We start from the raw sequence: 21432 nt of genomic DNA, 5'->3' as shown, positions 1-21432 counted from the left end.
ATCCACGGCTGTGCTGACAGCCGATTCAGAGCCGAAATCAAGAACCGATTTCAACGATTACTCATCGCGTTCTGCCTCCGTCTACCTGGATTTGTTTTGGTGTACGCTCGCTTAGAATTCAACGTACACATTTCGCCGAATGAAGTGGCGCCACTTGATGACGTCACATAATTGCGCTGACTTTACGCCCAACCTGGATAGTACCAACCATATAAATCGATTGATCTGCTGCTTCTTTTGAGGCTCTCCCGTCTTGCTTTTCTGGAGCGCTACATTGATTCCAAATTGTGTTAATTTCCATCCTTATTTTAGCGTATTGATATCATTGTCTGATAGATTGTTTTTTAATTTTATGTCAATTTGTAACTTGATGCAAATAACTTCTTCGCTGTAACGCATTTTGAGATTGATTTGTTGTATGTATTTAGATGTGTATTATTGTATGTATATTTTTTCTCCAAATAAAATGTAGCATTTCATTATTGCATCAAACTGCTGTGTCTCCGTTCGGCATGTCTGCCTGACTAAAGTGATAAGATTGATCTTGTTAAGATTTCCCCATATGAGGCATCAGTAGTTAATCTTTCTACATACCCAATACAAAAATGAACATCAGAAAGTATAAGTCAAATAACTCTGGAGGAACACCACATGGCAGGTGTTTATAACATAAGCATTTTATACATGGTGTCTCATACAGCAATACAGAGTTCTGGGAGACCTAAATTAAGTGTCCATTATTTATAGTGTGGGTCCCATTCTAATCTCTTTATCTGTTCATTTGATATCACATAATTAATAATATAAGCACCTCTTAATGAAATCATAATCACAGTGACATACGACAATTAACGCTTACACATGCTATCAATTTTCTTCGGGGTGTTCCCTATCCATCTGCCCACGCAAATCGAAGTTCCATTGATCCGCGTCGTTTCTCCTTTCTCTGTGTTCTCACTCCCGTCCCACGGTTGGGCGATGAAGGTGCATTCGAACATCGTCTTCTCCGTTGATGGGCTGCTTAAAATCAGAGACCTAAAAATGAACAATTTGGCATTTCTTGTTCTCACTCGAGCGCTTCTGGCTGCAAATTGCGCGTTCAGTTATTCCGGCAGCGTTCCTTCATTCATCCTCCCGTTTACCGACTGCATCCAGAGTCGTGGAAAAGACGGCTCCTACCGCGGAGCGATAGACGTCACCGAGTCCGGCACCCGGTGCATGAACTGGACCGACGTCCCGGGCTTCCAGGAGCGCAATCCGGGGAAAGGAATCGGAGAACACAATCACTGCCGCAACCCGGACGGCCGGATCCGACCCTGGTGCTTTTTCCGGAACCACAGAGGACGGGTGGATTGGGGATACTGTGACTGCAAACAAGGTAAACACGCAGGCCCGCAGACGCGCAGCGAGAAGGAACTGCAATCCATAGAAATATGACGAAAACGCAATAAGCAAAGTAACCGACGCGTAATGAACTAAATGCTGGCAGACGAGGTGAGCCATTCGTTTCGCGTATTAGATGAGTTGGTATTTGTGTTTTCTGACTGATGAAGAGTTGATTTAGTTAACGCAGAGGTTTTTTGCAGAGGCGCGCAAACTGTTAATTATTTCGCCCCAAATTATGTTCCGAGTCAGGAAGCGCACGCCGCGCACAGCGCACCTTCAGTGCCCCAGGTATGACAGGAGACAGATGGCAAGTCAGAACACATTTTAGCCGTTTGATGCTAACACGAAAGGGGTTACCCTAATATTTTGTAGGCTAAATAAAAATTATTTGAGCCGTGAGTTTGAAATGATTTGTAACAGCGCTTTATCATTATCTGTAGCGCAGAGGCTTGAACTTCCTGGCGTCCTTAAACTGAACACATCACTTCTCCGTACAGCTCGACTTAATGAAATGACCCTTAGAATTGTTTTTATGTTCTTACATATGAGTTCAGATTTTACAGTGTACAATATTTCAACATGCGTGAGACATAATAACAGTCATATAGCATTTACTTTCTATTATGTTTAAACAGTTGTTTTTTTTTGGTTTAGATAACACAATGAGTTGCTTATGAAATGTTAAGTTATGAACTGAAGTGAAATAAAAACTTGTGCGTTCAGCTGTTTTTGATGTTGGCGGTTTCACTAGTCCACTCCTGTCATATCAACAAAATCAGACACGCCTCCCGTCTTTTATTTAAAATCCTTCAATCGATTTTTTTTTTTACCAGCCCACGTAATTTCCACATAGTGACAGGTTATGTGCTGTGTTCTACATCTAATTTTATCCCTACCTCAATCCATCCCACGCAGGCTCTGTGCGTCTGCAAGGAGGCCGCTCCAAGCTGGATGGCAGGGTGGAGGTCTATCTGGGAGGAGTGTGGGGGTCTATCTGCAGTGATGAGTGGGGTGATGAAGATGCTGCAGTGGTCTGCAGACAGCTGGGTAAAGGGTGAGCGAGCACACATGCACCTGTCATGCTCAGACATGCAATGTGTTCAACACTCTGTCTCCATCTTCCTCTAGCATGTGGACACAGGTCTTTGCACTTTTCTTATGTGAACCTTGCATTCCAACCTCCTTTTCCCCTACAGGGGTTTTTAAAATGCTATTTACCTTGTTACCGGCTCTTTCTTTGTCCCCGTCTCCCTTCATCTCCCTCTCACTCAAACATGTTTGAAGCTTATTGTCTCACATTATGAGCCGCTTGGGTCCCACGGGAGGACATATAGGCCAATACATATCACAGACATAACTGGGGTGTAGTCTCTGGAGAACAGAGACGTTCTGTGCGCTTTCTGCACATGTTGACACTAAAACAAGCACTGGTAGGCATGCTGACTTGAGCATATGGCCACGTGTTCATATTCACACAGGATGCAATGAAAGCCCAAAGCAGAAAGGAAGGAGAGCAAATGTCAGCCATATGTCAACTCATATCTTTGGTGATGACTTTCATATGGCCAGTTATTGATAGTGGGTGGAAAACCACTGACCGCATTGACCCTGGAATGACATTTAAAGAGCGTATGGATGGTTCATGATTACTGGTGCCAGGTTAAAATGGTTGCTTGGGATTTTTACTCTGTGAGTGCGCCGTCTCAACTTGATTTAAGGTTGTCTCAGATGACAGAGCAAAAAAAAAAAATGTAATTACGTTCCACTTCTCTTGAGATGTTTACATTAGGATGAAAACGTGTTTTTTTGTCTTATTCGCTAACCTCCTTGCTCGCTTATCTCCATCCAGGATCTCAGGTCACGCACGAACAGTTCCCTTGATAGGTCCTGGCACAGCCAAGCTCCATTGGAGGGCAATCCGTTGCAGAGGAGAGGAGCCAGACCTGCTTAGGTGTCCTAAGACCACCTGGAATGGAGAGGAATGTTCTTTGGCTGCAGCAATCTCTTGCACACAGCAGCAAAGTAGGCACTATTCATGGAGAATTATAGGTCTGTGATGGAGGCAAAGGATACGGTCTGGTGACTCTAGAAAGCCTCTACAAAGCGTTTGCATTTTATGGCAGTTTGTTTAGATACTTAAAAGTGTATGCACTTACTTTTGCTTCTGTTTCAGCAGCAGTGGAGCTCCCTATACGTCTCGTGGGCGGTCAATCAAGGACAAAGGGTACAGTCGAGGTCTTCCACGCAGGGCAATGGGGCTCCATATGTGACGACCAATGGGACGACAGTGATGCAGAAGTCGTGTGTCGACAGCTAGGCCTGAGGTGAACAGGCATCCACACACACACACACACACTAAAGACATGAATGTTCATTCACACATAAATTCCAACCAGTATTTAGCATAAAAGTATTCAGAAACTGAATCTGAAAAGAAATACATCAAGAGTTCAAGTACACGAGCAAAAAGTGCGACAGAAACAGAAAGTAGGAAGCTGAGATGAATTCATGTGGGCGTCCAACTGTCTGTCTTTTCCACCGTCTCTAACTATGAGAATTATTCTTTTCATTCAGACCCAAAGTGTGAGGATGATCAGTAATGAACATCTGGGGTGAGACGCTGAATCAGGCTCATTGTTCCTGCAAGAATTCTTGTACCACAGAGATATGCATATTTAGTAATCCTACACTGCAAATGTTCCTGTGTGCATTATGTTCATGTTTATCTATACACAGATGGCTTTTGCAGCCGTAGCTCACAGATAAATTATATTTATTTGTTTATTTTTTTTCATCTCTTTTGTTTGTAGCGGTGTGGCAAAAGCTTGGGGCGAAGCACATTTTGGCAAAAGTTCAAACCGTGTGTGGCTGGATGAGGTACGTTGCACAGGCAATGAACTCACTCTGGAGCAGTGTCCAAAAAGTGCCTGGGGGGAACACAACTGTCTACACTCTGAGGACGCAGGAGTGTCCTGCAACCTTCTAACAGGTACAGTAATGCTTGCGTCAATATATGTATTCCCCATTTGTCACAGATTTGTAAGTGAAATGCATGCACATATATATTTACATATGCAAATAGGACATGCTCAGTCACCAATGAGCTCTCAGATTCAAAGCCTGCAGACCTGGGCAACTTTTCAGACAATGTATTACTAGAAAGACTTGCTGTATTTCAAAAACCACCAAGATACATTTGTAAATAAACCATATTAAGTTATTTTGCTATTATTTCTAGTACGTTTAATGCCCTTTTGAACCACAAAGCAAAAGTATCTTTAAATGCATATATACAAAGAAAGATTCTTCCTGAATTCCTTCATGATCATGGGTTTGTATGGACCAGTGACCGCTGAAGCTTTTTTGCAGACAGTAAACCTTTCACACAGCAGACATCTGTCTAGCACAGGTGTAAGTAAACTTATAACATATGGATGCATTCCATTTATATGTTGTAGTGCTTTTCTCTGAAAAGCATGGCAAATTGGCTTCAAAGGAAATACAAAATCTATTGAGAAGGGTGAGGCATTAAAATGAGCTTTTTTAGAGAGTGCTTGGCAACCAGTCATCAAAATATGGAGGGCAGCCATTGCTCCGTCTCATTGATAAATGTGGGAAAGGTTCTCTGTGGATTTACCAAACACATAGAAAGGACTTAGTGAAGGTTGAACATTACAAATAGAAGCATCACATACATCATCCTAGGAGAGCTGAATGGGGTTCTTGTTGTCTGCTGCCCTCCTATAGAGTGTATTAGAATAGAATCGGTCTTTATTGTCATTGCAACAAGTGCAACAAAAACAAAGGGGATTATTCTGAAATCATATTAAAACATTTTCCACAGTGGGTAATGTCTTTATAATGGTCTGTGTTTGCATTGCTGTATTACAATAAGACCATTTCATTTCAGACAGACAAAGACAAAGAACAGCGGCCACTCATTCCTCACAGGTTCCCTTAGAACTTCAAGCACATGAAAAAGTTTTTATCAATACAATGAGTGGCCATGAAGGAATTATTTTATATTTGCTCTTCACAGAGGGCATTTCTTGAATCATGGTTAGTTTTTTTCCATCTCTCCAGATGGTATCGTTAGGCTGGTTGGGGGTGAGGTCAGCCATGATGGACGTTTAGAGGTTTTCTACCGTGGTCAGTGGGGGACGGTGTGCGATGACGGCTGGACAGATTCAAATACTCAGGTGGTGTGCCGACAACTTGGTTACAGGTAATGTGAAGTTCTCAGGCATGCAATCCTGCACACACACTGTCAAGACACATGCATATTTATATATATATACATATATTTGTGTACATGTTTACCTTGTAGATTAGGTAAGACTCTTCTTTCTGATGGACGTGACGTCGCTCCAGTCCAGCACTTCGGGTTGGGGTCAGGCCCCATTCTTTTGGATGATGTCAGCTGCTCAGGGAAAGAGCCCAGTCTGTTGCTGTGCAACAGGAGGGAGTGGTTCCGTCATGACTGCACACACCATGAAGATGTTAACATTGCATGCAGCAATGGAGAGAGCCTTCCAACTAGTAAGATATCTTATTTTACTGTTATATATATACTAAATGCCAAGAGAGCACAGGAACCATAGATGTGTGAGGAAGGCCCGGTCCAACCTTTAAAATGTTGGTTACATATGTGACAATTAAGAACACACAGTTCATAGGTAGTGAAGAACAGGAAAACAAATGTTGCAGTGACCACATAAACTCAGGTAATGGAAATGCTTGATCTGAAATATGCTTCTGCCAATTCCACGAAATAGGATCTCACGTTATTAATAGGAAGCAATCCAACAGTCTGCAAGAGCCAGATGAGGATGATGCAGGTCTCTAATAGGTACAGCTGCTAGCTGGCTTGTCCGGCTTAATGACTGGGCTGCTTGTAAAGTCATCAGAATTAAATGGACCTGCTGTGATTGAACCATTGCCTAAAGTTAGTCTCTCTCATGCCAGTGATTCACTGTTCCTAATTGTAGCATCATTCCAAGCAGGTACCAAGGGGTTGATGTATTACATGTATTAATTTAGGATTCCATAATGGTTATTAATGCAGTTATAACTACCTTTCTTGCCATGCGGACAAAAGACAGAAATTAGCGCATCACTTTACGGACATGCCACTTCTCCAGAGGAAGACTCGGAAGGATTCTGTTCTCTCCTGATGAAAGTGGGACTTGAATGGTGGGACTATTAATGAAAATGATGTCTGCAGCCTCCAAACACCGATAGAGATGTGTAAGGCTAGATCTGTATAAAGCAGCAGCAGCTCAGATTTCGCCTCATACCGTTTAGAGCCGTCTGATTCTGTGCCGTCCGTCTTGAGCCGAATGAAGCGCGAAAGAGTCTGCCGAAAAGATTCATCATGTTTTAATAACACAAGTGATAATCAGTCTGGTTTAAGCAGCTTATGGTATTTGGCAGGAGGCTGAGGACACAGTCTCACTGCACAAATGCCCACTAAGGATTATGTTAGTACCACACATCATTTGTGTGTTTGTGCTGGTGTTTATGTGCGTACATAAATCCCTCCTCCTCCCTCGCCATACCACAGGAAGATTGGCTTATGTTGTTTTTGGAAAATGAGATAAAGCACCATAAGCCAGAAAATGCTTTGAAGCCCTCCACCCTACCGCACCACACCACCCTCTGTTTTGAGGTTTTAAGGCCTGCAGTGTGTGTGTGTGTGTGTGTATGTGTGCGTGTGTCAGGCGCAAAAATGAAGTGCTTGTGTATTTAAGTTAGGCGACACAGATGAGCATTTCATATACAATTGCATTTATGAAGTTGGATTAATTCATCATTTCAGTATTCCTGCATTGATTTCAGGCTAAACTAAGGACAGTTGAGGTCTTTTTTTAACAAAATGATTGTAAAATTGTAAAACTGGACACAATATTTGAGCGTCTAAATGAAAATGTACATTTATAGCAACTATACTGCTATAAACTGATGATGATGATGAATATATTTATTAGATAGAATGTTAGAGTACAAGTACAGTCACACAGTAGCATGTATTACAGTACAAATAAAGTCAAACATCCTGGGACTTGAATGGTGGGACTATTCAAGTCCCAGGACTTGAATAACTATAGCTTAAAAGTCTTTACATGTGGGAATGGTGCAATCTGATCCTGAAATTTCCCACACATGGAAAAGGCATTGGTTTCCTCGAATGAAATGTGTGTGTGAGTGTGTCTGAGCGCACATGCTGATTTCATGCATTTGATCAGCACTGTCAGCAGTGAGTAAATGAAAATTAATGATCCTCACATGGTAATGGGAGCCACACGATTTCCCTTCTGGATCCACAAGTGGTTTCACACACAAAGACAGAAGCTGCTTCCTTATTGTGGGGCACAAACGCACATGCCCCCCCCTCCCCATCACTACACACATTAGCTTTGAGGATCATGTTTGTTGGGGAGTGTGTGTGTGTGTGTTGTGTGTAGTGGTCTGAGTTTAGTTGGTTTCAATTGTGTTTTTGTGTTCTTCAGGTGTGCCAGTAAGACTTGTTGGAGGAGAAAGCCCAAGGGAAGGTCGGGTGGAGCTTTATCTGGCAGGACAGTGGGGTACGGTGTGTGATGACGGATGGACCGATCGTGATGCTGAAGTTGTGTGCCGACAGTTAGGATACAGGTTCGTGAGTGCGTGCATGCGTATTAGGAACAGCCTTTTTGATGACCTTGTGTGTCTCCGTGACATGATGGGAAACAACCAGCACAATGACTTCCATAGAGCCCATGTGGGAAGAAGGCTTCGGAATACTGCTGGAAGTAGTAACTCCGAACTACAGGGAGATTATCTACAAAGTGAATCCAGACTGTCCTTTCTTTCCTAAATCAATCACCTCTTCTCTGGTTTGGCGTCTGTCTGACTCTTGCTTCCACTTTCTCTCAAACCCCTGTCTGTTCTCAGTTTTCACCTCATCACACCTGCCTCCAATGTTAAGCAAACACACAACGGAAAAAAAAGAACTCCGTGTGCTTTGCTTTGGATTATTTAAAAAGTTTATTTTTCATTAATTAGTCTTTTAAAAAGTAAGATTTTGAGTACTCCTTTTCAACCCCTGATGTAGCGGCTTTTATTAGGGGGTTTAGCGGCGCCCTTTTCACAGAGCCAAGATAAACATCCAATTAAAGGGCAGGCCAGTTGTGCAAATGACCCCAAACCGGTGACGGATATGTTGAGGCAAAGCAAACCACCTCATCTCCTCTTCGTGTCCCATTATCTCATTATCCCTCTACGACGCTGTCCTGTTTGTCAAAACAATGACAACGAAAAGGCAAGGGAAAAGCTCAGAGAAAAAAAACTACCCTCATTTCCTCACATCACTCCTCAGCGCTCGTACCTCATCCACCTAATCCTCTCTGACACTTCAGTGTGTTGATGAAAGCCACATCTGGAGCACATAATAAGCATAAGGGAGCAAGATGAATCATGATAACAGCCATGTTAGGTTTATCACTCTGCGTCGCAAAGTGTGTGCTGAAAGGCCTTTATATACTGCACACAGGAGGTCCCTGAAGATGAGAGATCACCTCGGGGGGAGCAAAACAAAATATATGCACATGGCCAAAAGCATTCCAAGTTATATTTTCCATTATGTCTCAGGAATTTTTCATGATTTAAAAATCACTTCTGTTCATGGTGTGGTTGGCTGTGATATAACATATAGGAACAAACTTGGTGTTTTTCTCCAACTCAAGCAGTTACAGTGCAAAGCAAGAACGTGTATCGTTTTTCACCATGTTGTGTTGCTGTGTGTTGCCACAGAAACAATCTGAGTAGGCTTGGTCTCAGCCTCTGGCTTTTTTCCAAGTGACTTGGAGGGTCTTGTTTCAGCACGCAAAGTACTGCTCAAGAGGCTAATTGAGACATGGACACAATTCTTGATGTCTCAGTAATAGACATGAGAATCCCTCCGGATGTGTGGCGATACTTGACCTGCCCCAGGGAGGTGGCATGACATCATCTCGGTCAGCTATCCATCAGCTGTAATTAAAATCACTGTTACAGCCTGTATGCACACAAACACACACACGCACACACCTACACATCAGCGTATTGGACCTAATTTCTAATTAAAGTCAGAGGTGAGGCCATGATACAAATACTGTTGTTATCAGAGTGTGTCTTGACTGACCTAGATTGTGTCACAGCCAGAGAATGTTCAACCATAACAGCTACACTACCACGTCATCACCACCTATATGCAGCACACACACACACACACACACACACACACACACTCACGCATGCACGCAGCCTCTAAATATAATTGTTTCTGTTTCTAACATCATTAAAGCTTATTTGGAAAAACATCAGCTGAATAAAAAGTCTCATTTCTTTTATATAAACCAAGTTTATATATTACAACCCAGTAAAAAAAAAGAAAATGCTATAATTAAATGTGGCCTGCATGCAGTCTGAATGCACAATCTCATTAGACCATGACACAGAGCAGACATTTTATATTCTGACAGGAGCTGTAGCTGCAAGTAATTCACAGTGTAGCGTCCGTTCGCTAACACAAAACAAATAGTCTGTCAGTGGAGTTTATAAAGTAATATAAGATCTTATTGCGTTTCAGGCTCAAGTTGAAGTCCCTTAGTGCATATGTGAATTATTGAGCCCAAATATAAAATTGATGTCTCTCAGGTTGGCAAACCAGCATTTACAGAATGTCCCTGGAGCTTAACTTAAAATCAAGGAAGACTGAACATTTAATGTTTTTGCCCCAAAGGTTTGTAATATTGTACCTTTCATTTCAGAAAAAAAATCTTTTGAGATTTCCCTGGCTTTCCTCAACTGATTTTTGCCTTTGTGTTGTTTATTACAGCTTTAGAAATGCTATTTTTTAATGTCAATGAAATGTCTGCATGTTCTGCCCCCCAGCGGGGTGTCGAAGGCCCGCGTGATGGCGTACTTCGGGGAAGGGACGGGGCCAATCCATGTGGACAATGTGAAATGCAGCGGTGAGGAGCGTTCAATAGCGGACTGCATCAAACAGGCACCCGGAATACACAACTGTCGCCATAACGAGGACGCTGGGGTCATCTGTGACTATGGTGAATGGCAGCCCAAAAACAAAGAGGTCAAAGGTCAGCTTTTGTTTTTATGACTCTAATGATGCTCGTGTTATATATTAGAAGCATGTGCATTTTGAAAATGCCAAAAAAAAAATTTTTTTGAATCAAGTACACAGAAAAAAGGATGCAAAACAAATGGCCACTGAAATGTGAGATTTAGAGACGAAGCAGGAAAGACCTTAAAGTGTGTGTGTGTATAAATATCCAGATGGTGAAATATAGAGAGCGGCGCTATTACTTCACCCTGTCTGTCACACATCAGGTCAGACTCACACAGTCCTATCCATTACCTGCACATGTTCTATTACTTCCATTTCTCACGCGCGCATTGTGCGGAAAGTCAAACCTGAGCAGGACGGTGTTTAGTCTCCAGTATGATGAATTACATCCCCTGAAAAATGACTTAGTGTTTGTAGATTTTCATATTGCCATCACAGGCTAGGGAAATAATCTCTCCTTTATTTAAATCAGTTTCTTTCAGGTTCACATGTAGCGGTAAAAGATGAATTTGAATATGATTATTTTTTCAATCATTCTACATGTTTAATGAAAGTAACATCCCATCACCCCCCGACACACACACACACACACACACACACACATAATGGTTCCTCCTTTGTCTTTGTCAGACGCTGTCAACTCAGTTTGTGGTCTGCGGCTCAAGCACACTCGCCAGCGGCGAATCATAGGAGGAGAAAACTCTCTGAGGTAAACTGGAGGTGGACAGGATGGAATAATGAAAGCACAGGGAACGCCTGCCCGAGATACTGTATATAGAGAAAAGAATATTGGACACATTTTAAACACACCAAATCCTATGTGGAAAACGGGAAATGTGAAGTAACAGGCAGATAAATATACAACTGTTTTTGCTTCCAAACATGAACGTAACTTATTTGTGGGAAAGTGGAAGAATGAAAGTGTGCATGGATGCCAGCGTTTAATATAAATGTCTTGTCTTGGGTGATTTGCTTTTAAAGTGAGAGAGGCAGGCATGGCTGACACAGGAGATCTCTCTGAAATGAAACAAGAAAACCCTGCGTGACTGTGTGTGTGTGAGAGAGAGAGAAATAGAGAAAAACAAGGAAATACAACACCGCTTCCTGTTTAGTGTTACTATACAGTTGCATATGGACAAGTGGTGAATGTGAAACTAAATAAAAAAAATATATTTTGTGTGTGGGTGTGTTGAGATGAATCCTGATTGTTTACATGCAGCAATCTACGGTGTAAACAAAGTATTCCAGCCTTTATATAAATGTTTAGTGAGTTCTAAATAATCACATAACATCACATTTGGGCAAATTATCTTACGAATATGTGACATTTTCTGCTCCGAGATATTGTATCGCAGTGCCAGAATATCAGACCAGCACATTGGTCACTTATTAAAGTTGAAAAGAAAAAAAGGCGACTTTGTGGATGTCAATAAGGTGTTGCTGCAGTGTACATATTTTCAATTAAACGCTACAATGTTTGTCAGGAGAAGGTCATCATTTGTTTGTTTTTATTTTCTTGTTGCTGTTACCTCAAAACAGAACTCACCTAACTTGGATCAAACTGTCAAACTAGTCAGCGCTGCTTATATATGGATTAGTATTTTCGTATGAGAAAACAGACTTTCACTCTCATGCACTGAGATGCATGTGCATCCATCACAACTACCACATAATAAGAACAGATTTGAATAGAAGCAGAGGCAGTGTGATGTCGTCATCTGAGCAGGACGCCATTACTCTACTATAATCTGTATTCACACAGCAAATTGATCCATACTGTTGCCATAGTAATGCTCAAAATATCATATAATTAAGGCCAGAGCTTCTCTGCAGCACCACAATGTTATTTTCAATGTTGGAATATGCCATATTTTACCTTAACCAAAAAAATCCCCTGTGATGTCATTCCCATTTATTTGAATTGCTCCTTCTATCTTTTTTTTCTTAAAAACTGAAAAAGTTTCCCTGATAAAATAAATTATTTGCAAATGTGTGCACAAATGTAATTGTGTCTGTGTGTGTATGTGTTTGTTCTTGGCTGTGCGTTGTGTGTCCGCAGGGGTGGCTGGCCATGGCAGGCTGCAATACGTTTGCGAGGATCTCGAGGAGACGGGAGGTTGGTGTGTGGCGCGACTCTCATAGGAACCTGTTGGGTCCTCACCGCTGCACACTGCTTCAAGAGGTCATACACACACACACACACACACACACACAAAATTGTTGCAATTATAAAGATTATGATCAATTTTCTCAGACAATTGGTCCCATACAGCCATTCCAGCATAGACCTTGGGTCGTCAAAAATATGCAGTAAAATTTGAGGGGGGGGGGGGGGGGGGATACAGTTCTTTTACACAGAAAAAAAACAACTATTCTAGTCTCTACTGAATGAGGGCAGGTATTGTTTGCTGAGCAAGCGAATGATCGGTGGAGAGTCTTGGAGAGCATATTGGTGATGCATATTCCACAACACAAACAAGAAGATAAGAATGCTAAAGAGCACAATATATTTTATTAGAAATAAATGGATTGAATAATGTTCATATTCTGTGTGGAATAATCCCACATTCAAAGCTGTTTTACTGGCTGGCCTAAAGTCAAAACTATCTCATATTATTTACCATTTGCGTTGTGTGTTTGGACTTTTGGCAGTTGCTTTTATTTTTGGAAACGGTGCGCCTGTGCATAAATTTGCCTCTGCTTGTTTGAGTCACATCCAAACCACACAACGTCTTCAGTGCTTTTGAGTCTGAGAGCATTAATGAGCGGTGGTTTGGCTGTGGTGCAGCTGGCATTCAGTCAAAGCTGCTTCATCTTAACCTCATTCCAACATCTGGTCTGAGGGCCTGCACATGGCAGCACCAACGTCATATGCATACTCCTATGGTGATGGATTTTATGTATGAAACCATTACGTCCTAATGCATGCAGCAGAGACGGCAATGGAAAGACTTGCGCACAAAAAAGAACTGAACAGGGAAACACTGCATTGAAGAAAAGCTGAAAGAGTGCAGTGATCTGAGAGCCATAATCCTTAAATCTGCATTTGATATTTGTGCCAATATACTAGTGTTAGTTGTAAGTTTTGGGGTCAGTGGAAACATCTCGTCCACCACCATGTCAAGAGCCATTGCCAGGTCTTTGTAAGACTTTTTTTTTTAACCAAGAAATAGTCAAAGCTACTTCTATCTGCACGTAGGATTTTTGCTATTCTGGTTATTGTATCTAAAGCATCTAAAAGCTGCTCAAAATGAGGGCAAGTATATTTGACTTGAGAAGAGTCAGTTGCGTGAGCAGGGCAGGGTCTAAATAGCAAACAAATGAATGACAGGTGTGTTTCAAGGTGTTCAGCCGACTCTCCCGCGGCCACGCCCACAGTGCAAGACAAGGAAAAACATGATCAGAGGAGAAAATCACATGGAGACCACAACATGGATAATTACAAAAAGTGTCTACAGACATAGTTCTGAGGACCTACCCCCTTTCGGTTCATTTGGGTTAAAAAGCCTTTGAAATATTATCCTTTGTCTCTGTTTCATTGAAAAGTGAACTGAAAATCGTTCCTTCATTGCAAGCAGGCTAGAAAGGTCAGACATGAAGTGGCAGCTTGCAGTGGCCCAGCTTGTGAGCGCTGTGCTCGATGACGGCTCGGAAAAGCCACAGCATGTATCCCCAGACAGGGGCTTCCTACTTACTGGTATCACCTTTCATAAATGGCAACCGAAATAGGATGGTACTCACAAGCATGCACACAAACACACATGCACACACATATATACACACATACTTACTCCTTGTAAGCAACAATAACAACAGGAATAAGGTCACATCTATGTCACCCAATTCTATAATTCTGCCTTCCAAGCAGAATCAAGCCTGCTAATCTGGCACCATGTGTGTGTCAGTCTCGCTCCAAACAAATTTGTGTTTGCGTGTCATTTGTGTTTGTGCCCGTGGGTATGCACTGTACTTAAGTGTTGCTTCTCCGCCAAGAATGTTGTGGTATTCCTGAGTCAGGCGATCTTTCTGACAACACTCTACCACATATAACTGGACACAGCGACTTGGCTCATTAAAAGACCCCTTTCTTAATTTCACTCCTCTCCTGTTCCCTCCATCCCCCTCCTTTGATCCTATCTTCATCCCTAGTTTACCTTTCTCGCATCCTCTCCTCCTCCACCACGCTGCATATTTCAAACAGGCCAAAACATCCCTATCAACAATTAAAGTAGATGGAAAGTATGAAAGCAAAAAAATAAATAAAAAACAGACCTCATCTGTTCCATTTCCTGCTTGACTATTTAGCTATTTTTATCTTCTGGAGTAGTGCATCCTGTGTTTAGTGATTTAAGACGTGTTAGAAAATTTGGGGGTAGATTATAAAAATAAAAAAAAGCTCAAAATGAAAGATGAAAGCCAGTCAGTGAAAGTTAAATTATTGTGTGTGCATGGTTTAAAATGCTTCCAGCTTTAGATGATCTGTGGCTGAGGTAACCTCTGCCTGGACATATAGATCCTGTTCCTCAAATAGCCTGTCCATCATTTCATCCTCTCTGCAGGTATGGAAACAGCACCAAGCAGTATAAAGTTAGAGTAGGCGACTACCACTCCCTGGTTCCAGAGGAGTACGAAGGGGAGTACGCCGTTGATAGCATTGTTCCGCACCCAAGCTACCAGTACGATAGCAATGACTACGATCTAGCTTTGGTTCGCCTGTCTCCGGGGGCAATGGGCCAGGTGCCGGGAGAGTGCGTGCCATTCAGCCATCACGTTCGTCCCGCATGTCTGCCCGTGAAGAAAGAGAGAGCGCTCAAACAAGCTGGTAACTGTCACATCACTGGCTGGGGAGACACAGGTGAGGATGTTTGTGAGTAAAGGAAAAGACACCATCATATTTCAGTCATTCAGGCAGTTGTTTATTTACTTCCTCAAAATTAGGAGGTCAAACAGCAGCACCGCTGTTTATGGGGAGGCACGGGGGTGAAGTCCAAAAAGAGTGTAAACGTAGTGCACTTATTTCTGCGTTACTCTATTTCTAACCGGATTCCATTAGATAAGACTTTAAAATCCCAGGAAGGTAATAAAGGAATAAAGAATTGGCCAGGGACTGATTAAATAGTCTGTGACGCATTTGGACAGCCAGCAAAATAGTCATATTCTAGTATTCAGGTTCTAGTATTCCTACCATATGTAATGTTAATCAATGGTGACATGCAAATGCAGAAAGGACTTGCTTGACTTCATTCTCTCTGTCCATATGCTTGACTGTGAGCGTGGACACACATCTGTTAGTGATCTTTAAGTTACATGCTGATGTCATTAATCACACTAAAGGGCTAATAAAGGTCACAGCACACACTTGTACAACAGGAAGTACAAACGCATGTACTTCCTGTTGAGAAGTTAGTGTCCTTTTTTCACAACATTGGTCGTGATGTTGAGTCTGTGTGTGTTTGTGTGTGTGTGTGTGTGTGTCTTGAGTCTTGTGATAACACAGAAGTGATTTATACTGTGTGATGCTGTGAAGGCCTTTTGAAGGCGAGACGCTTTATAGAACAATCTTTTTTTTTATTTTATTGTCATACTGTGAAACACAGCCAGTAGTTTTAAAAACTAAGGAATCAGTGACAGCTTGTGCCTAAGAGAAAGCTAATTTATGTCTACAACCTCCCGGGTTGTAGACATAAAGTGGAAAAATCATTGAATGAGAAAAAAAAAAAAACAGAGCCGCTGGAAAGAATGTAATGAACACGTCGAGTCAGAGGGAGTTTGTAGCCCACAGGAAAGGTAGCGCAAACAGGAAACCACCCAAAGTCAAGCAGAAAAAACCAACAACTCCATAAGAGTCAACGATGGCACTGTGAGGCCTGACCTGAGACAGCAGCTGTAAGATTTACCATTTCAGTTTAGTTTATTAGCTAGCATGCCCATAACCCTAACCCTAACACTGAATACAAGGAAGCGTAATTAGAGCACATAAAGATCATAGGAATTGCATTTTTCAACGAGGGACCATGGGCTGTTCCAAATGACAGGATTGAACATTTCCCCCGACACCAAACATGCAAGGCTCGGCAATCGAAGAATTGCACCAGCATTTAGCTGTTGTGCCAAGAGGGTTTTTTTTCACTCTTCATGACCTCCCACTCATTTGCTCTCTTTCTTCCTCAGGCCGGTCATACTCTAAGACCCTACAGCAGGCGCCCCTCTCCATACTTCCTCGTCGTCACTGCCAGCAGCATTTCCATGGTGCATTCACAAGTCGGATGCTTTGTGCCGGCAGCATCCACTCAGAGAGGCGCGTGGACAGTTGCCGTGGAGATAGTGGAGGGCCGTTGGTGTGTGAGCGTCAAGGAGGGGGTTGGGTGATTTACGGGGTAACGTCCTGGGGCCATGCCTGCCGGACACAACAGTCACCTGGCGTCTATACCAAAGTCTCTGCCTTCAGCTCCTGGATACACAAAGTAATTGGACGTGATGACAAAAAAGGGAAAAGGCGATGAAAGGTGTTGAAATGGAACATCTGACCTCGCCATCAGAGAGTTTGACTCTCAGAGACTTACTTGATTGCTCAGGTGACAACTGACACAACAAAGAATCATTCATGTTGTAATGCTATGATCTAATTATCCAGTGACTTAGTTATAACCTGACTTTCACATGAGGGGACAAGGACAATTGGATTGATGTTTTGGAATACGGCATGTGTTTCATTTAGGTCTATAGCACTTATTTAACAAATTGATATTCTCACAAGACTCAAATTTAAAGTGTATGAAATCTTAAAATTGAACATGTTTTTGTTCTCTCTTTTGCCATTTTATAGTACCCTATAATTTCTTGTTTTCCTTTTAAATAGTATGCATGCTCTGGGCTTGCTTTTGTTATATTGTAATTTATAATGTTAAATACGTGATTAAACATTTTAAAAGGACCACCATACAAACAGTGTTATTGCATGAACTCGTGCATAGAGAATAAATAATGGACTGACTTTTAAACCTGCATGCTGCAAATTGTGCAGACTTGCATAATAATCCCTTTAGATACTTAAAGCATGATATTCACCGCTATTGTGTGAAGCACTCTAGTCATATTGACATTTGCCAAAGTGGAATATGTCATTTCAATCTTGTTGAAGTCATGCTACTCCACCAGAGTCTTCGTTTGACTGTTTAAGAAGCACACATAAGGTTGTATTACTTACTCAGGCTTTTGTGAATTATGTCTTTTTTTTCTGTCTCAGTGCTGCATAACATTTGCAGAGAAATGAAGGAACTAGTAGTTTTGAATCAAAGCACACTTTAATTTGTGTTACTTTGTTTCTGTTGGAAAGATTTCGTGTCAAGGTTTTAATAATCTGCTACACACACACACAACAGACATGGACCTGCATGTACACAAACATCTACAAAAATGAGATTAAACTGATTTTTGTTTTTTACTGATTATGTACTGTAGCCTTTTTTGTTAAAAAAAAGAAAAGAAAGTGTGTTTGTTCTCAATAATTTGTTCATGTATAATTTTTTGTGCCATTAGAAATAGGTGCTAAGTGGTTGTTGCACTTTATATTGCATGTTTTGTTATTCGTACGTATCTGAAAGTTGAAAACCTGGGGACCTTTTAAAGGTTTGCCCCTGACCACAAACTGTCATAGAGAGCCAACCAATTTCAGACAATGTGTATGCACACACACACACACACAGTGTGTGCAGGAATTGCAGCCATTTTAGTAGTTGTTTTATTTACATGGCAAAGATGTTATGTTGACTTGAAAAGTGGGACCAACTGTTACCTTTAGAGGCTTAACGGAACCGTAACAACAGAAACAATACAAATAATATTATATTTTTGCATTTGTCTTGTTTCTTTCGTGCGTCAAAATATATGATAAATGCAGTTAAGTGATATTTGCTATGCATTTGATTTTGCTCCTTTAAAGTCAAATATTGTAGTTCTTCATCAATAGAATAGCCCCATCCTGTGGTTATCCGACCACAGTCTTAAACCTGCAGCTGCCGTATGTATGGCTATTTCAAATGCAGCCACAGCTCTCATGCAAAAGTGACACCTCAAACTCCAAATAGCATAGTCTTCATCATATGATTTGTGTTTGCTTAACTTCCAATAACGAAATGAAACCAACTGAGATTATTATCAACTGCATGGAATAAAGTAATTCAAGACAGTGTGTCAAATGATGTTTATAAGGCATCACAGAATGAACTAAATGAATTGTCTGGCTCTGGAAGTGGTGTCTAATGTGATTTGCGCCATGGCTCTGCTTTCACTTCATTTTGAAATATTAAATTCATGAGTCATTTATATGTTGTGTTGTTAAAATGAAATGTCATCATAAATTACTGCCTTTGTATCTCTCTCCTCTCCCTATTCACAACCGAAGACTTTTGATGAAGCGCAGTAAAGTTACACAACGGTTCTTAATCAAAATTGAATTATGCTCTGACCAGATGGGTTGATTTTAATTCATGAACACAGACACATAAAATGCATTTAACTAATGAGCCCAGAAGGAAGAACATGCTGCCGGGAGAATGTTTGTGGGAGTAAACTTGCAAATCCATCACAATTTTTATTGTTTTACATCTGCTAAATGGAGTGCATGAACTCCCGTGAATGGCTACGAGCTCGAATGAGTTTTCTGACAGCACCCTCCGATGGTGATTATTTTACATTACTCAACACTGGCACCCATTTCATGTGACAAAAAAAAAACGTAAAATCAAACACTGCGTTATTATTTTAAAAAAATGACAAAAGTTCCGTGAGAATTATTACATAAGTGGATTTTATAACACTACGGAACGAGTTGGGAAAGATCCAATGATAATTACTAAACCGGGATGAGGCGTATCCAATTTGTTGTTGTAAACTCCATCCTCTGTTCTTTTTAAACTTTAAGTTTGTTACTAGACTGATTAAATCTGAGGAATCTGCACCTGACTGTGCTTCCTCTTTTAACTAAACCGTAAAACTTTGAAAGAATAACGTGAGAAACTTTTCTTGTTTGTGAAGAGATAATGCAGAAGCATACATCTTCGGCTTATTACTGGGAGGGAACGTCTGCTTTGCGTAGGCTGTGAATAAATTCATATCCCAATCACAAGCTAAACTAGACACCTTTCTCAACAACTGCACTGGATCACACTTTTACTCCTTCATTTGTGAGCCCATCTGTTTAATTTATGCTACCCACCCACCCCCACCACCACCATCACCAACAGCTTTAATTTAACATCCAAAGGGTGTGTTTTTGTCCAAGGCTGTGCACGCGAGAAACCGATTAAGCAGAATTGCTGTTACCCGCTCCTGTGAACGCTGCAAGTCAAGATCGAACCCTGCTGTAAATGACCGGGATACCGGAATTGTTTCAGCCCATCTACGCAGTCAGCTCTGGCTCCTAACAAACACAACAGGCTCCTGCAGGGATGGAAGTACATGTTAACAAAGATGATCTCCCATCATTGCTTCCTTAATGGGTGTTTTAATTCATAAATTGTTTCAGTCCATTCTTCACACCCTGTATAAGAAGCCGTGTTTAAACTCTCAAGGCATGTCCTGTTACTCTGGGTAATGTCAAGCCCTCCATCAAATTCTGGGTTTATTGATATTGCTCTACATTTTATTATCAGAGATAATAATAAAAAGAAAAAAAAATTGAGGCAGTAAATCCAGCACCTCCGAATAATGATTGTCGTAATGTGTCAGCAGGAAAACAATTCTTAAAGTTTGCCTTTAATCAGCGGTCAGGACCCATGTGGACATGGGAGCAGCTTCTACTTTGCTGTGCAAGTCACACTGAGTCTTTCCTAATACACCGTCAGTGGTCAGGGACATGTCGAGAAGCCGTTTGCCTAGAGCAAACATGGAGCTTCCCAAGTCTGAAATATTCATTTCAAGTATTTAAAGTCTTCTGTAGTCAGTTTTGTATATTATATATACAATTATATTCTAACACATTATCTTTTATGAATAATGCATCATGAGTGATGTGCAAATGAGCTACGCCATTTGTGGTTCATTATCGGATCAAGTTTGTGTAGCATCGGTTACATTTTGCTTCATGCCATGATGTTGCATGCTTTGTTGATTTGTTAAAATAAAAAATAAAAAACTGTCATCATTACAGGATGGGTCGGTGCCTGATGTAATACCCGACAGGCACAAATACTCCGAATGGTTGACAGACATGCCTTTAATTTTCACAAACCTTAAAGCAGGGGTTCCCAAAGTCTGTGTCAGGAGATGATTTCAAGAAATGAAACAAAATTAAAAACTATTTAGATCGAGTCTATTTTAGCCAAAATTGTTTCAAAAGATGAATAGCAAATATTCAATAAATGTTCAGTGGGTATTTGTATAAGCCTATTAGTGCTTGTGTGATTAATGATTGTAAGCGCCATCCATGTCTGGGGCTAGCGGGAGGTTTTGTCAACAATTTAAGCCAAAGACCATGAGAGACATGAACGACATGGTTATTCTGTATTTTTGGTCATTAAAATAAAAACAGCTTCTGCTTATGCATTTATATCCATTTCTTTAATTTTGGTTTCTGTGTTTGACATTTAGGGTCATTTGCATTCAAACTGTACTGGAAAAGGAAAAAAAGGAAAAGGAGTTTGAGACAAAAAATGACTTACGAAACAATAATTATCTGTGATTGTAGCTACTTAAAGGGTCTTGGAATTAAGCATTATTTCCATTCGGCTCATTTTTGTCAGTTCACCTGCTAACAAAGGAACGCATCTTCAGTCTCCAGCGCTGATGCTCTGCTAAATGGACACAGTGTTCTTCTGCACGGCCTTTCAAGGTGAAATAATACGCATCTAGTCTCAGTGAGTCATTTTCACTCCATAGATTCTGGCAAAAGCCTCAAGTGTCATCTCTCTGGGTGAACAAGGTTAGCACATCTCACAGAAAAA

General features: G+C 41.2%; 1 protein-coding gene across 1 annotated transcript; it reads left to right on the top strand.

Annotated features, from left to right (window-relative positions):
- Positions 1 to 1041: 1041 nt before the first annotated feature.
- LOC137912868 (neurotrypsin-like) lies at positions 1042 to 16992 on the top strand. Its single transcript, XM_068757002.1, has 13 exons — positions 1042 to 1378; positions 2302 to 2440; positions 3236 to 3408; positions 3560 to 3710; positions 4197 to 4375; positions 5470 to 5611; positions 5714 to 5925; positions 7896 to 8037; positions 10297 to 10502; positions 11120 to 11198; positions 12549 to 12671; positions 15049 to 15344; positions 16661 to 16992. Exons 1-13 carry the CDS (start codon positions 1042 to 1044, stop codon positions 16990 to 16992), a joined length of 2511 nt encoding a protein of 836 aa, XP_068613103.1.
- The last annotated feature ends 4440 nt before the right edge of the window (positions 16993 to 21432 follow it).

The sequence above is a fragment of the Brachionichthys hirsutus genome, unplaced genomic scaffold (genome assembly GCF_040956055.1).
Source record: "Brachionichthys hirsutus isolate HB-005 unplaced genomic scaffold, CSIRO-AGI_Bhir_v1 contig_248, whole genome shotgun sequence".
In the NCBI taxonomy this organism is placed as follows: Eukaryota; Metazoa; Chordata; class Actinopteri; order Lophiiformes; family Brachionichthyidae; genus Brachionichthys; species Brachionichthys hirsutus.
The sequence above is the reverse complement of the archived record's forward strand: the minus strand, read 5'-3'. Positions and strand labels throughout refer to the sequence as shown.

Bases quoted from the DNA above. Each gene is read 5' to 3' on its own strand.
- LOC137912868 (XM_068757002.1), top strand. From the start codon at position 1,042: ATGAACAATTTGGCATTTCTTGTTCTCACTCGAGCGCTTCTGGCTGCA. The intron at 3,409-3,559 runs GTAGGCACTATT...CTTCTGTTTCAG, and splicing joins CTCTTGCACACAGCAGCAAA to CAGCAGTGGAGCTCCCTATA. The intron at 10,503-11,119 runs GTCAGCTTTTGT...TGTCTTTGTCAG, and splicing joins CAAAAACAAAGAGGTCAAAG to ACGCTGTCAACTCAGTTTGT.